Genomic DNA, 13,647 nt, shown 5'->3' with positions numbered 1-13,647 from the left:
CTGGAACATCTAAAAGTAATGTCAAAGGGCCACTTGGCCATCTGAGTGGGATAGGTGCAGCTCTTCCAGCTGTCAAGACACCACCCACTCCTCCTGGGGATGTTCCTACTGGTTCTGGCTCTCCTGGCTCTGATATTCCACTGAGAGCATCCGCTCTTGGTGCTTATTCCTCTCCCTCATCCTCTCCCTCATCCTCTCCCTCATCATCTTCCTCACCATCCTCACCACTACAGCTTGATGCTGACTTTTTCTGGCTGGCTGATACTGGTGCTACACCCCACATGACTCCTCACCACCATTGGTTCAAATCCTACTCCCCTCATCGTATCCCTATCCGCCTTGCTGACAACTCTACTGTCTATTCAGCTGGTGTAGGGTCTGTTGTCTTTCAACCGGTGGTGAATGGAAAAGAGACTAGAGCGGTCGAGTTTACCAGAGTCCTTCATGTTCCTGACCTCAGGAGTAATCTCTTATCATGTCTCTACCTTGCCCGACACAAGGGCTTCAACATCACTATCTCCGCTCAATCTATTGACTTCCAATGCAAAGGGATTTCGCTTTTCACGGCCACCATCCATTCTAACAACTCTGCTGAGCTCGACGGCTCAACTCTCACTTCTGAGACTGCTTTCTCTGTCTCTACTCTCCCGGTTGACCTCTCGCTATGGCATCGTCGCTTTATTCATCACAACTACGCTGATGTGAAGTCTATGATCAGTAAGGATCTAGTTTCCGGGCTCAAACTCGAGTCCAACTCGTCCCCTGACTCTATCTGTGAGCCGTGTCTGGCTGGCAAGATGCATTCCCTTCCTTTTCCCTCCTCTTTGAATCACAATCGCTCTCCTCTTGAGCTTGTGCATTCAGACCTTCACGGACCGCTCCCAGTCGCTTCACACTCAGGCTACAAGTACTGGATCACCTTTATTGACAACGCGACACGTTTCTGGGCAGTCTATCTGCTGAAAGCTAAGTCAGAGGCATTCGAGGCCTTCAAAGTCTACAAATCCTGGGCCGAGACTCAACTCGGAGTCAAACTGCGAGTACTACAGGATGACAAAGGAGGTGAATACATGTCTAATGCTTTCAAAAGCTTTACTGAGCTTGCTGGCATCGAGAGACGTCACTCAACTCGGAACCGGCCTCAGCAGAACGGACTTGCTGAACGGGCTAATAGGACTATGGGAGAGAGGATCACTGCTATGCTTTCGGAATCTCGGCTACCTGGTTCTTTCTGGGGTGAATGTATCTCGTCTATGGTCCATGTCTGGAATATGCTTCCTACTGCTTTGCTTTCGGGCACCACTCCCTTCCAAGCTTTCTATAAGCGAAAACCTGATGTCTCACATCTCCGGGTCTGGGGGTGCACTTCATATGTCCATGTACAACGAGATAAGCGAAATTCTCTCCAGCCTCACTACGAGAAGTGTGTCTTTATAGGCTATCCGGCTGGCTACAAAGGCTGGAAGTTCTACAACCCAGTCACAAAGCGAACCGTGATCTCCGAGAGAGCTGACTTTGACGAGAGATACTTTCCGGGCACTTCTAAAGCCCAACTCGAAGCTGTCCCGTCATTTGCTGGTCTACCAGACTTACTACCAGTTCCTAATGACTCTTCATCACACTCGGGACTGCCACCTCTACAGGATGAAGGGGGTGATAATCACTTCCCTCCTGCTCGTCCTAAGACTCCCACTCCGTCCGCTTCAGTTCCTCCTGAAGAGAAGCCAGTTCTACCTCTACCACCTCTCCCATTGATTCCTCCAGTAATTCCTCCCGTGATTCCTCCAGTCACTCCTCCACAAATCCATGCACCACTCCCAGTGACTCCTCCTACTGCCGGAGCGCCTCTTGAACATCTTCGCTCCTTGACCTCTTACCACTACCTTCCTCTTTTGGAAGTCTCAGTGCTAGGTGTCTAGTAGTACCAATATACGTTCCAATGCCCGCTCCGCGTCGCAAACAACAGTCCGCACCGGCCTCAACGCCATACCCGTCCCGTCCACCGTCTCAGGCGCCGCCACCGCCCGCCAATCCCAACGCCGACCGCCTCACTGTCTCCGACATTGAGGTACTACTCGACCCCAAGTATGGAGGTCAAATTACGCTCCCCACCTTCGGATACGATTCGCAGGAGAATAGAACAATAATGGACGCTGTCCGCAATCGGGGCATTGCCCCCGCGGTCGCCATCGCCAACGCCGAAGCTCGCGCTGCGAGCAAAGGTAATGTCAAAGGGCCATCTGGCCAATCTTCTGGGATCGGTGCAGCCCCTCCGGCTGTCAAGGCACCGCCCAGAGTCCCTACTCCTCCTCCTTGTGTGCCGACGCCTCTGCCGCCGGTGCCCTCGCGTCCCCCTTCCCCTCCTCGCGCACCGTCGCCTTCGGCTTCGGTGCTTTCCTCAAAGCGCCCCATCTCGCCGGGGTCTTCATCTTCCGGTCCCTCTGTCGCTGCCGTTTCGGTATGCGGCAGTGATGACTCTTCCATGGCCCTCGACTACGAGGATGTCACTACCCCCCGTCCTAGCTCTCCCGAGCATTTGGACAGCAAAGAAGCCGTGGATTACCTCGCGGAACTCATGACTGATAGTATAGGGCTTTTTCGAGCTCTATCCTCTTTAGATTGGAAGCCCAAATTATTAGAAGGCTTCCCCGCCCTCATGGATGACGATCTCAACGCCATCCATTCTGCATTCGTTGAGGCGGCCCCGTCTCTCCGCGACTCTCTTTTCCCCGCAGTTGAAGCGCCTGCATCCGCAGCTGACGCACCTGCCACACGTGTAAATCCGCGGGACGCACAGCCACCCGCTGAGTCATCCAAGACTAAGCCTCCAAAGAAGAAGGTTCGGGTCGATCCGGCCCCAACCTCTGACATCACTCCTCCGGCAACGGCCCCACTCATGGAAGTGGATGAGCCGGCCGCTCCACCGCCAGCGTCTGGGAAGGCGCCCACCAAACCCCTTCCCCAACCAAGTTCCAAGCGCGCACCTGCCCCTGCTAGCGCTCCCTCGGCACCTCGCAAGAGACGCCAAGGTAAGCACACAGCACACGGCGCTTCGCGCCGTGCCATAATCCTGACACCGCCTGCCGATTCTCCGGTTACAGCGGCCTCCTTTACTCCCGAGGTTATTAATAGCCTCAATCAGCTTCTCAAGAAAGACGTCAAGTCTGACGTTGTCCTTACGCATGCCTCGGTTGAAGGCAAAGGCATATGCATTGCCGCCTCCCGCGTCCCCTCTCCCGCTGAAATCGCGTTCGTGCTCAAGCACGTTCGGCGGATCTTCCCGAGCCCGAACGTCCCCATCGGTCACTCCCCCATCACGTCGACTTCTTATTTGAAGATCGTCGACATTCCTCACGTGGCCGCCTCCTCCAAAGAGTGGGCGCTCAAGCAACATGAGGCGTTTATGAACGCTCTCAACAAATCTCCGGTCGGCACTTCGCTGGCCAAACTCATCAAACACAAGCCGCGCTTCATGCGCGCCTCGCCTCATTCCGACTCGTGCTGGGCATGGGTCGACATCCACGACACAGTGTCGGGCTCTAACGCTCGACTCTACCTTTCCAAGTTCATCTCCGTTGGTGGAGTGAACTGTCAGATCAAGGGCGCTTGCCCGCATTCCGGCTCCGTTCATTGCGCTCGCTGTCAGCGCTGGGGCCATCATTCCGATCAGTGTCGTGCCAAGTGTGCGCGCTGCTCCCTCTGCTCTGGTCCTCATTCCGAGGCCAATCATCAAAAGTGCGTCGATGCTAAACGCGTTGATGTGCAACAATGCGCCAACTGTACCGCGGCCAAACACCCAGCGGACAAGCACGCCCATTCCTCTATGGACTCGAAGGTCTGTCCGTTTTGGAAGAACAGGTTCGATCGTGCCTGGCTCAAACGCCAGTTCCCCGCGCGTTCGACCTAGGTGTACAGACAGCCGTCGCCGGGTTGGGTCGGTGGATTCTGATGGAGATACGGGAAGGTTGTGTAGCGGTTTAGGAGGGAGATCGGTAGTGGTGAGGACAATTTCTTCTGAGGATCTAAAGTTACTTCGAGTATGCCTCAACTTTTTACTTTCATATTTGATATGTTTGATTTTGCAAAAGGGACTGCGAGTGCTCTATAGCGCTACGGTATTATGTAGGATGTATTGCCTGACAGCTTGGTTTTATCCCGGGGCCTCTTACGTATGTACCAACGTTTCGATTTGTTTTTGTTTTGTTTCTTTTCTCTTTCTCGATAGCGCTTGACCTCGTCGCGCTGGATATGTTTGCGTAGAATACTGTAGTTCAGGGCCTCTGTAAACTGGCGAGTGTAGTAAGCCGCGGGAACGTGTCGTGACACCCGACGTACGAGTAGTATTGAAATATACTATATTGACTACAAAAAAAAAAAAAAAAAAAGAGCGCCTCTTGAACCCCCTCACGTTCCTAGACGTACTGGGCGAGTTCGGAAGCCTCCTGGTCAATGGTGGAAGCTCAAACAACCAGACTTAGCTGGTAATGACTCTGACTCTGACGACGAAGCTGCTCTGCTAGCTGACTCTGAGTACTGTGAAGTCGAGTTTGCTGGAGCCGTCTCGGGTGCTGATCCCCGGAGTTATAGACTAGCAATGAAGTCTCCTGACTCGGATTGCTGGACTGATGCTTGCAACACTGAGATCTTCAATCTTGAGGCTAATGGAACTTGGGAGTTAATGGAACTGCCTCCAGGCAAGAAGGTAGTCAACTCTGGCTGGGTCTTTAAAGTGAAACGACTTGCCGACGGCTCTATTGAGCGCTACCGGGCTCGTCTCGTTGCTAAGGGCTATTCCCAACGTCCTGGCTTTGATTTCACCGAGGTCTTTGCCCCTACATTCCGTCCTGCGTCACTACGCCTCATTGTTGCTCTTGCAGCTAGAGAAGGCTACAAAATGCGCTCAGTCGACATCTCTTCTGCCTTCACCTATGGAGAACTCGAAGAGGAGATTTATATGCGCCAATCCGAGGGCTATCACATTGGTAGTCCTAACATGGTCTTTCGGCTCCGTAAATCGCTCTATGGCCTCAAGCAGGCTGCCAGGCAGTGGAATAAGAAACTCCGGAGTGTCCTTGAAGGCATAGGCTACTCTAGGCTTCGCTCCGACAGCTCCATCTACATCTACTCCAAAGGTGACATCAAGGTCATTGTACCTATCTTCATTGACGACATTACTTTTGTCTCGAAGAGTGATGCAGCTATGACTTCGGCAGTCACTGAGCTCTCGAAACACTTCAAACTCCGTGATCTCGGCTCTACCACACTTCTGCTAGGCATTCAGGTGAAGCAGGATCACTCTCATTGCACTATCTCCCTCTCGCAGGAGCACTACATCAAGGAGCTCCTTGAACACTTCAATATGGATGACGCTAATCCACTTTCCACTCCACTCGCTCCGGGATCTGAGCTCTCGGACATTATTCCTTCACTCGAGGATCAGGCTGAGATGAGGTCAGTTCCCTATCTCAATGCTGTAGGTGCCCTTCAGTATCTGGCCACTATGACTCGCCCCGACATTGCCTATGCTGTCTCCTATCTCGGGAGGTTCAACTCGAACCCAGCTCCAGCTCACTGGCTTGCAGTCAAGCACTTATTCCGGTATCTCATTGGCACTATGCACTACAAGCTAGTCTATCGAGCTAGTGACTCGGAAGAGCTTTTCACTACCTACTCGGACGCCTCTCACGGAGCCTGCAATGCTACAGGTCGAGCTACGGGTGGTTATGTGACTCTTGTCTCGGGTGCTGCTGTGGGCTGGTCTTCTAAGCGTCAGCCATTTGTGACTCTCTCGAGCACTGAGGCCGAGTTTGTTGCTGCCGTCGAGGCTGGCAAGGAGATCAAATGGACTAGGAATATTCTGACCGAGTTTGGCTTTCCCCTCACACTTCCTTCGACACTCTTCGTTGATAACAAGTCAGGAATAAGTGTAGCCAAGAATCCAGAGCATCACGGACGCATGAAACACCTAGACCTGCGCTTCTACTGGCTCCGGGAGGCTGTTGAAGAAGGACTCATTGATCCTTTGTATGTTTCGACTCACGAGCAGGTGGCCGACATCTTAACCAAGGCTGTGGCAAAGAAGGTAGTTGAGTTTGCTGTTCCTCTATTAGGACTTGAGTAGACTGGCTAGATCAAGGGGGTGTGTTAGAGTGTGAGCAAGCAGTCTACACTTGGTTGTTGATGGACTTAGATATATGCGGACGCGTTTAGTCACATGATAGCTTAGTCATGTATGGTTGAACTCCCCTGTGGACGCTTCAGAGGCCTTAGCTTCTTACAGTGTATCCACAGGTGAGTACAAGTTATCAGAACACAATACAGCTTCTTACAGTGTATCCACAGATTGTCATTGGGATTGCTCAGTCAGTTCCTATCCGATTGACTCGTTATTAGGCTCGTTAGGATCGCCACTGCAACCTCTATCGTTCTACGTTTAACAGGATACGTTAGATAGAATACTGTTGTCCTGGGCCTCTGTAAACTGGCAGGAGTACGTAAAGCCGCGGGAACGTGTCATGACACCCGATGTATGAGTAGTATTGAAATATATTACATTGATTACAAAAAAAAAAAAGACCATTCTGCTGAGGCCGATTTCGAGTTGAGTGACGTCTCTCGATGCCAGCAAGCTCAGTAAAGCTTATGAAAGCCTTAGACATATACTCGCCGCCCTTATCATCCTGTAGTGCTCGCAGTTTGACTCCGAGTTGAGTCTCGGCCCAAGATTTGTAGACTATGAAGGCTTCAAATGCCTCCGACTTAGCTTTGAGCAGATAGACTGCCCGGAAACGCGTCGCGTCGTCAATGAAGGTGATCCAGTACTTGTAGCCTGAGTGTGAAGCAACTGGGAGCGGTCCGTGAAGATCTGAATGCACTAGCTCGAGAGGAGAGCGATTGTGATTCAAGGAGGAGGGAAAAGGAAGGGAATGCATCTTGCCAGCAAGGCAGGGCTCACAGATAGCATCAGGAGGTGAATTTGACTCGAGTTTCAAGCCAGTGACTAGTTCCTTACTGATCATAGTCTTCACATCAGCGAAATTGTGATGAATAAAGCAACGATGCCATAGCGAGAGGTCAACCGGGAGGGTAGAGACAGAGAAAGCAGTCTCAGAAGTCACAGTTGAGCCGTTGAGCTCAGCAGAGTTGTTGGAATGGATAGTGGCCGTGAAAAGCGATGTGCCCTTATGTTTGAAGTCAATGGAGTGAGAGGAGATGGTGATATTGAAGCCCTTGTTACGGGCAAGGTATAGACATGATAACAGATTGCTCCGGAGAGCCGGGACATGCAGAACTCTAGTCAACTCAACTGCTCTGACCACCTTTCCATTCACAACTGGTTCAAAGACTACAGATCCCACCCCCAAAGAATAGACAATGGAGTTGTCAGCTAGTCGGATGGGGATTTTGTGACTGGTATATGACTTGAACCAGTGCCGGTGAGGGGTCATATGAGAAGTGGCCCCTGTATCTGCAAGCCAGTGGAAGTCAGCATCGAGCTGGAGAGGTGTAGAAGGCGAGGGAGAAGGTGAGGGATGAGGGGTACTTGCATTACCAGCAAACTCGGTGACTCTCTGCGCTTTTTTAGGAGCGTGAGTCGAGCTAGAGCTCCCGGACTCTTCCTGAGCCTTGTTAGCCCTCTTGTACGGAGTTCTAGGCTTTTGTGCGTCCTCCTGAGCCCGGGACTTCGCTCTCTCGAAGGTTTTGCATTCACTAAACTTGTGGCCCTCTCTCCCGCAGAAATCGCAGGTTTTCAACGTGTTTTGAGAGCCAGAGCGAGCAGCTAGTGCATGGGAGGAGGTAGAGGAGTCCTGAGCGCGTTTTTTGCGTTGTAAGTCCTCTGTGACAAAGGCCTGGTGGACTGTAGTCTTGTCCAGCTTGTCCATAAGCAGTAGGGACGATGTGAAGCCGGAAAACGCGTCCGGGAGCGCTCTGATGAGAGCCATAGAGGCTAGCTCATCATCTAGCTGCTCTAGAGTGAAGGAAGAGGGGCGGAGTTCCTTGATTTTTCGTTTAGAGCTCTCTACTCTGTTGATAAGGGATTGGAGGGATTCCTCCTCGAGTTTTCGGATGGAAAAGAGGTCATCATAGGCATTGAATCGCATTCCAGCCCTCTTCTGACGATGTACAGCCTCTAGAGCCTCCCACATCTTCACAGGACTGTCCTGGATGCCCTGGAAGTGGATTCTCTGCTCCTGCTCCACCATAAGGTACAGCCAGCCTGCTGCCTTGGCTAAACGGCCCTCAAACGCGTCCAATGTTAGCAGTGGTAAATCCTCGGATCAATTTGGACTATTAATAGTTGTTCTATCACTTTCCATATGACGTCATCAATGATGTCATTTCGTCGTCATGCATTACATCATACGTATGTCATAGCCATTACTTCTTTGATTTCAAATCGTTTTGTAGTAGTATAAGTATCTTGACTCGACAAGTAGTTCCTTGTCGAGTTAGACCTCAATACTAGTGGTTTAACAACATCTACTGGAACCGTTAGCTTCCACTGACAGAGTTCGACGTCTATCGACTCTCACTCTTATTCTAACATCCAAAGCGTCGGCCTCAGCCTGGGTGACAGGGCTAGAGGTTGAGGGAGCCTTCTGCCTGCCAGAGACAAGTCTCCAGAGCCCAGAGGCTCTCAGCCACGCCTCCATCTCTCCAGACCAGGTGGAGTAGTTCTCCTCGTTGGGTTTAGCGAACGTTGGCGATCCGGAAGCCATAGGAGTCGAAATGAGGGCAGGGGAAGTGAAAGAAGTTGAAGGGCAGGAAAGATGATTGGGGAAGAGCTGTGGTTGTTGAAGTAAACGTCGTTTTTAAAGCGTTAGAAGCCGGGGCCCATAACCTGTTGAACGTAGAATGTACTGTTAGAATAAGAGTGAGAGTCGATAGACGTCGAACTCTGTCAGTGGAAGCTAACGGTTCCAGTAGATGTTGTTAAACCACTAGTATTGAGGTCTAACTCGACAAGGAACTACTTGTCGAGTCAAGATACTTATACTACTACAAAACGATTTGAAATCAAAGAAGTAATGGCTATGACATACGTATGATGTAATGCATGACGACGAAATGACATCATTGATGACGTCATATGGAAAGTGATAGAACAACTATTAATAGTCCAAATTGATCCGAGGATTTACCACTGCTAACATGTACGCGACGCAGTGGCGAGTCTAACGGTCCTAGAAACGAGGCGAACGGACAGGAACTGATTGAGCAATCCTAGGGACAACTGTGGACAGACTGTCATCGCTCCTTGACCTCTTACCACTACCTTCCTCTTTTGGAAGTCTCAGTGCTAGTCGTCTAGTAGTAGCAATATATCCAGTATCATGCCCGCTCAACGCAAGAAACAGTCCGCACCGGCCCCTACGCCGCACCCGTCCCGTCCCCCGTCTCAGGCGCCGTCACCGCCCGCCAACCCTACCGCCACTCGCCTCACTGTCTCTGACATTGGGGTACTACTCGACCCTCAATACGGAGGTCAAATCGTACTCAGTACATTCGGCTACGACTCGCAAGAGAACAGAGCCATCATGGACGCCGTCCGCAACCGGGGCATTGCCCCTGAGGTCGCTATCGCCAACGCCGCTGCTCGCGCCGAGAGCAAAGGTAATGTCAAAGGGCCATCTGGCCAAACTTCTGGGATCGGTGCAGCCCCTCCGGCTGTCAAGACACCGCCCAGCGTCTCTACTCCCCCCCCTCGTGTGCCGACGCCTCCGCCGCCGGTGCCCACTCGTCCCCCATCCCCTCCTCGCGCACCGTCGCCTTCGGCTTCGGTGCTCTCCTCGAAGTGCCCCATCTCGCCGGGGTCTTCTTCTTCCGGTCCCTCTGTCGCTGCCGTCTCGGTATGCGGCAGTGACGACTCTTCCATGGCCCTCGACTATGAGGATGCCACCACCCCCCGTCCTGCTTCTCCCGAAGATGAGGAGCAATTGGACAGTAAAGAATCTACTGAGGCTATCGTTGAGACCATCAACAATGCTGTCGGCCTTTTTGAGCTGCTATCTTTCTTCAAATGGAAGCAATCCATTATTAGCGCCTTCCCCACCATTATTGACAATGATATCGAAATCATTCGCTTGTTATTCACAGAGAAAATCCCCATTCTCCGTTCCCTCTTTCCCCCAGCAGTTGTTGCGCCTGCATATGCAGTTGACGCACCTGCCACACGTGTAAATCTGCGGGACGCACAGCCACCCGCTGAGTCATCCAAGGCTAAGCCTCCGAAGAAGAAGGTCCGAGTCGAGCCGGCTCCACCTTCTGACGTCACTCCTCCGGCAATGGCCCCACTCATGGAAGTGGATGAGCCGGCCGCTCCACCTCCAGCGTCTGGGAAGGCGCCCACCAAACCCCTTCCCATCCCAAGTTCAAAGCGCGCGCCTCCTCTCTCTAGCGCCCCCTCAGTTTCGTTCCGCGCTCCTTCGGCACCTCGCAAGAGACGCCAAGGCAAGCACACCGCACACGGCGCTTCGCGCCGTGCTATAATCTTGACACCGCCTGCCGACTCTCCGGTTACAGCAGCGTCCTTTACTCCCGAGGTTATCAATAGCCTCAATCAGCTTCTCAAGAAGGACGTCAAGTCTGACGTCGTACTTACTCATGCCTCGGTCGAAGGCAACGGCATATGTATTGCCGCCTCCCGTGTCCCCTCCCCTGCCGAAGTTTCTTTCGTGCTCAAGCACGTTCGGCGCATTTTCCTGAGTCCGAACGTCCCCATCGGCCATTCCCCCATCACGTCGACTTCATACCTGAAGATTGTCGACATCCCCCACGTGCCCGCTTCCTCCAAGGAGTGGGCGCTCAAGCAACACGAGGCGTTCACTAGCGCTCTCAATAAATCCCCGGTCGGCGCTTCGCTGGCCAAACTTATCAAACACAAGCCGCGCTTCATGCGCGCCTCCCCTCATTCTGACTCATGCTGGCCATGGGTCGACATTCACGACACGGTGTCGGGCAGTAATGCTCGCACTTACATTTCCAAGTTTGTGTCCATCGGCGGCACGAACTGTCAGATCAAGGGCGCTCGCCCACATTCCGGCTCCGTCCATTGCGCTCGTTGTCAGCGCTGGGGCCATCATTCAGATCAGTGCCGCGCCAAGTGTGCGCGCTGCCCACTCTGCTCCGGCCCCCACACAGAGGCCAATCATCTTAAGTGCGTCGACGCTAAACGCGTCGACTTACGCCAATGCGCAAATTGTACCGCGGCTAAACGCCCAGCGGACAAGCGCTCACATTCCGCTACGGACGCGAAGGTATGTCCGTTTTGGAAAAATAGGTTCGATCGTGCCTGGCTCAAACGCCAGTTCCCTGCGCGTTCGACTTAACGGAGGACAGACTGCCGTCGCCGGGTTGGGTCGGTGGATTCTGATGGAGAACTGGGAAGGTTGAGTAGCAGTATAGGAGGGAGATCGGTAGTGGTGAGGACAAGACTTTCTGAGGATCTAAAGTTACTTCGAGTATGCCTCAATTTTTCTCTTTCATATTTGATATGTTTGATTCCGCAAAAGGGACTGCGAGTGCTCTAGCGTTCCGGTATTATGTAGGGTGTATTGGCTGACTGCTTGGTTTTATCCCGGGTCCCCTTACGTATGTACCAATATTTCGATTCGTTTTTGTTTTGTTTCTTTTTCTCTCTCTCGATAGCGCTTGACCTCGTCGCGCTGGATACGGTTTTGTAGTTAGAATACTGTAGTTCTGGGCCTCTGTAAACTGGCGAGTGTAGTAAGCCGCGGGAACGTGTCGTGACACCCGACGTACGAGTAGTATTGAAATATACTATATTGATTACAAAAAAAAAAAAAAAAAAAAAAAATGTGGACAGACTGTAAGAAGCTGTATTGTGATATACTAACTTGTACTCACCTGTGGATACACTGTAAGAAGCTAAGGCCTCTGAAGCGTCCACAGGGGAGTTCAACCATACATGACTAAGCTATCATGTGACTACAACACCCGGATATCTCTAAGTCCACCAATAGCCAAATGTAGACTGCTTGCTCACACTCTAACACACCCCCTTGATCTAGCCAGTCTACTCAAGTCCTAATAGAGGAACAGCAAACTCAACTACCTTCTTTGCCACAGCCTTGGTTAGGATGTCGGCCACTTGCTCGTGAGTCGAAACATATAAAGGATCAATGAGTCCTTCTTCAACAGCCTCCCGGAGCCAGTAAAAGCGGAGGTCCAAGTGTTTCATGCGCCTGTGATGCTCTGGATTCTTGGCTACACTGATTCCTGACTTGTTATCAACGAAGATTGTCGAAGGAAGTGTCAGAGGGAAGCCAAACTCAGTCAGGATATTCGTAGTCCACTTGATCTCCTTGCCAGCCTCGACGGGAGCAACAAACTCAGCCTCGGTGCTCGAGAGAGTCACAAATGGCTGGCGCTTAGAAGACCAACCTACAGCAGCACCCGAGACTAGAGTCACATAACCACCCGTAGCTCGACCTGTAGCTTTGCAAGCACCGTGAGAGGCGTCCGCGTAGGTAGTGAATAGTTCCTCCGAGTCACTAGCTTGATAGACAAGCTTGTAGTGCATAGTGCCAATGAGATAACGGAATAGATGTTTGACTGCAAGCCAGTGAGCTGGAGCTGGGTTCGAGTTGAACCTCCCGAGATAGGAGACAGCATAGGCGATGTCGGGACGAGTCATAGTGGCCAGATACTGAAGAGCACCTACAGCATTGAGATAAGGAACTGACTTCATCTCAGCCTGATCCTCGAGTGAAGGAATAATGTCCGAGAGCTCAGATCCCGGAGCGAGGGGAGTGGATAAAGGATTAGCATCATCCATATTGAAGCGTTCTAGGAGCTCCTTGATGTAGTGCTCCTGCGAGAGGGAGATGGAGCGAGTAGAAGAGTCCTGAGTGACCTGAATACTTAGCAGAAGTGTAGTAGACCCGAGATCACGGAGTTTGAAGTGTTTGGACAGCTCAGAGACAGCCGAGGCCATGGCAGCATCACTTTTCGAGACAAGAGTAATGTCGTCAATGAATACTGGCACAATGACCTTGATGTCACCTTTGGAGTAGATGTAGATGGAGCTGTCAGATCGAAGCCTAGAGTAGCCAATACCCTCGAGAACACTCCGGAGTTTCTTATTCCATTGCCTAGCAGCCTGCTTGAGGCCATAGAGCGATTTACGGAGCCGAAAGACCATGTTAGGACTACCAATGTGATAGCCCTCGGGTTGGCGCATATAAATCTCCTCTTCGAGTTCCCCATAAGTGAAGGCAGAAGAGATGTCGACTGAGCGCATTTTGTAGCCTTCTCTAGCTGCAAGAGCAATAATGAGGTGTAGTGATGCAGAACGGAATGTAGGGGCAAAGACCTCGGTGAAGTCGAATCCAGGACGTTGGGAATAGCCCTTAGCAACGAGACGAGCCCGGTAGCGCTCAATAGAGCCGTCGGCAAGTCGTTTCACTTTCAACACCCAGCCAGAGTTGACTACCTTCTTGCCTGGAGGCAGTTCCATGAGCTCCCAAGTTCTGTTAGCCTCGAGATTGAAGATCTCAGTGTTGAAAGCCTCAGTCCAGCAATCCGAGTCAAGAGACTTCATAGCTAGTCTATAACTCCGGGGATCAGCACCCGAAACGGCTCCAGCAAACTCGACTTCACAGTACTCAGAGTCAGCTAGCAGAG

The 13,647-nt window shown here is 51.9% G+C and overlaps 3 protein-coding genes across 3 annotated transcripts; 2 read left to right on the top strand and 1 right to left on the bottom strand.

The window, feature by feature from the left end:
• Window positions 1-3,316: 3,316 nt before the first annotated feature.
• Window positions 3,317-3,889, top strand: AGABI2DRAFT_43174 (hypothetical protein; the record flags this gene model as incomplete). The annotated part of the gene is made up of 1 exon (XM_006458781.1): window positions 3,317-3,889. A coding segment is annotated over one exon (573 nt), but the record flags the coding sequence as incomplete, so codon positions are not given.
• Window positions 3,890-8,463: 4,574 nt separating this feature from the next.
• On the bottom strand, window positions 8,464-8,720 carry AGABI2DRAFT_116140 (hypothetical protein; the record flags this gene model as incomplete). The annotated part of the gene is made up of 2 exons (XM_006459113.1): window positions 8,464-8,481; window positions 8,535-8,720. 2 exons carry the CDS (start codon window positions 8,718-8,720, stop codon window positions 8,464-8,466), a joined length of 204 nt encoding a protein of 67 aa, XP_006459176.1.
• Window positions 8,721-10,739: 2,019 nt separating this feature from the next.
• AGABI2DRAFT_43130 (hypothetical protein) lies at window positions 10,740-11,312 on the top strand (the record flags this gene model as incomplete). Its single annotated transcript, XM_006458778.1, has 1 exon — window positions 10,740-11,312. A coding segment is annotated over one exon (573 nt), but the record flags the coding sequence as incomplete, so codon positions are not given.
• Window positions 11,313-13,647: the final 2,335 nt, after the last annotated feature.

Source organism: Agaricus bisporus (assembly GCF_000300575.1).
Source record: "Agaricus bisporus var. bisporus H97 unplaced genomic scaffold AGABI2scaffold_3, whole genome shotgun sequence".
In the NCBI taxonomy this organism is placed as follows: domain Eukaryota; kingdom Fungi; phylum Basidiomycota; class Agaricomycetes; order Agaricales; family Agaricaceae; genus Agaricus; species Agaricus bisporus.
The sequence above is the reverse complement of the archived record's forward strand: the minus strand, read 5'-3'. Positions and strand labels throughout refer to the sequence as shown.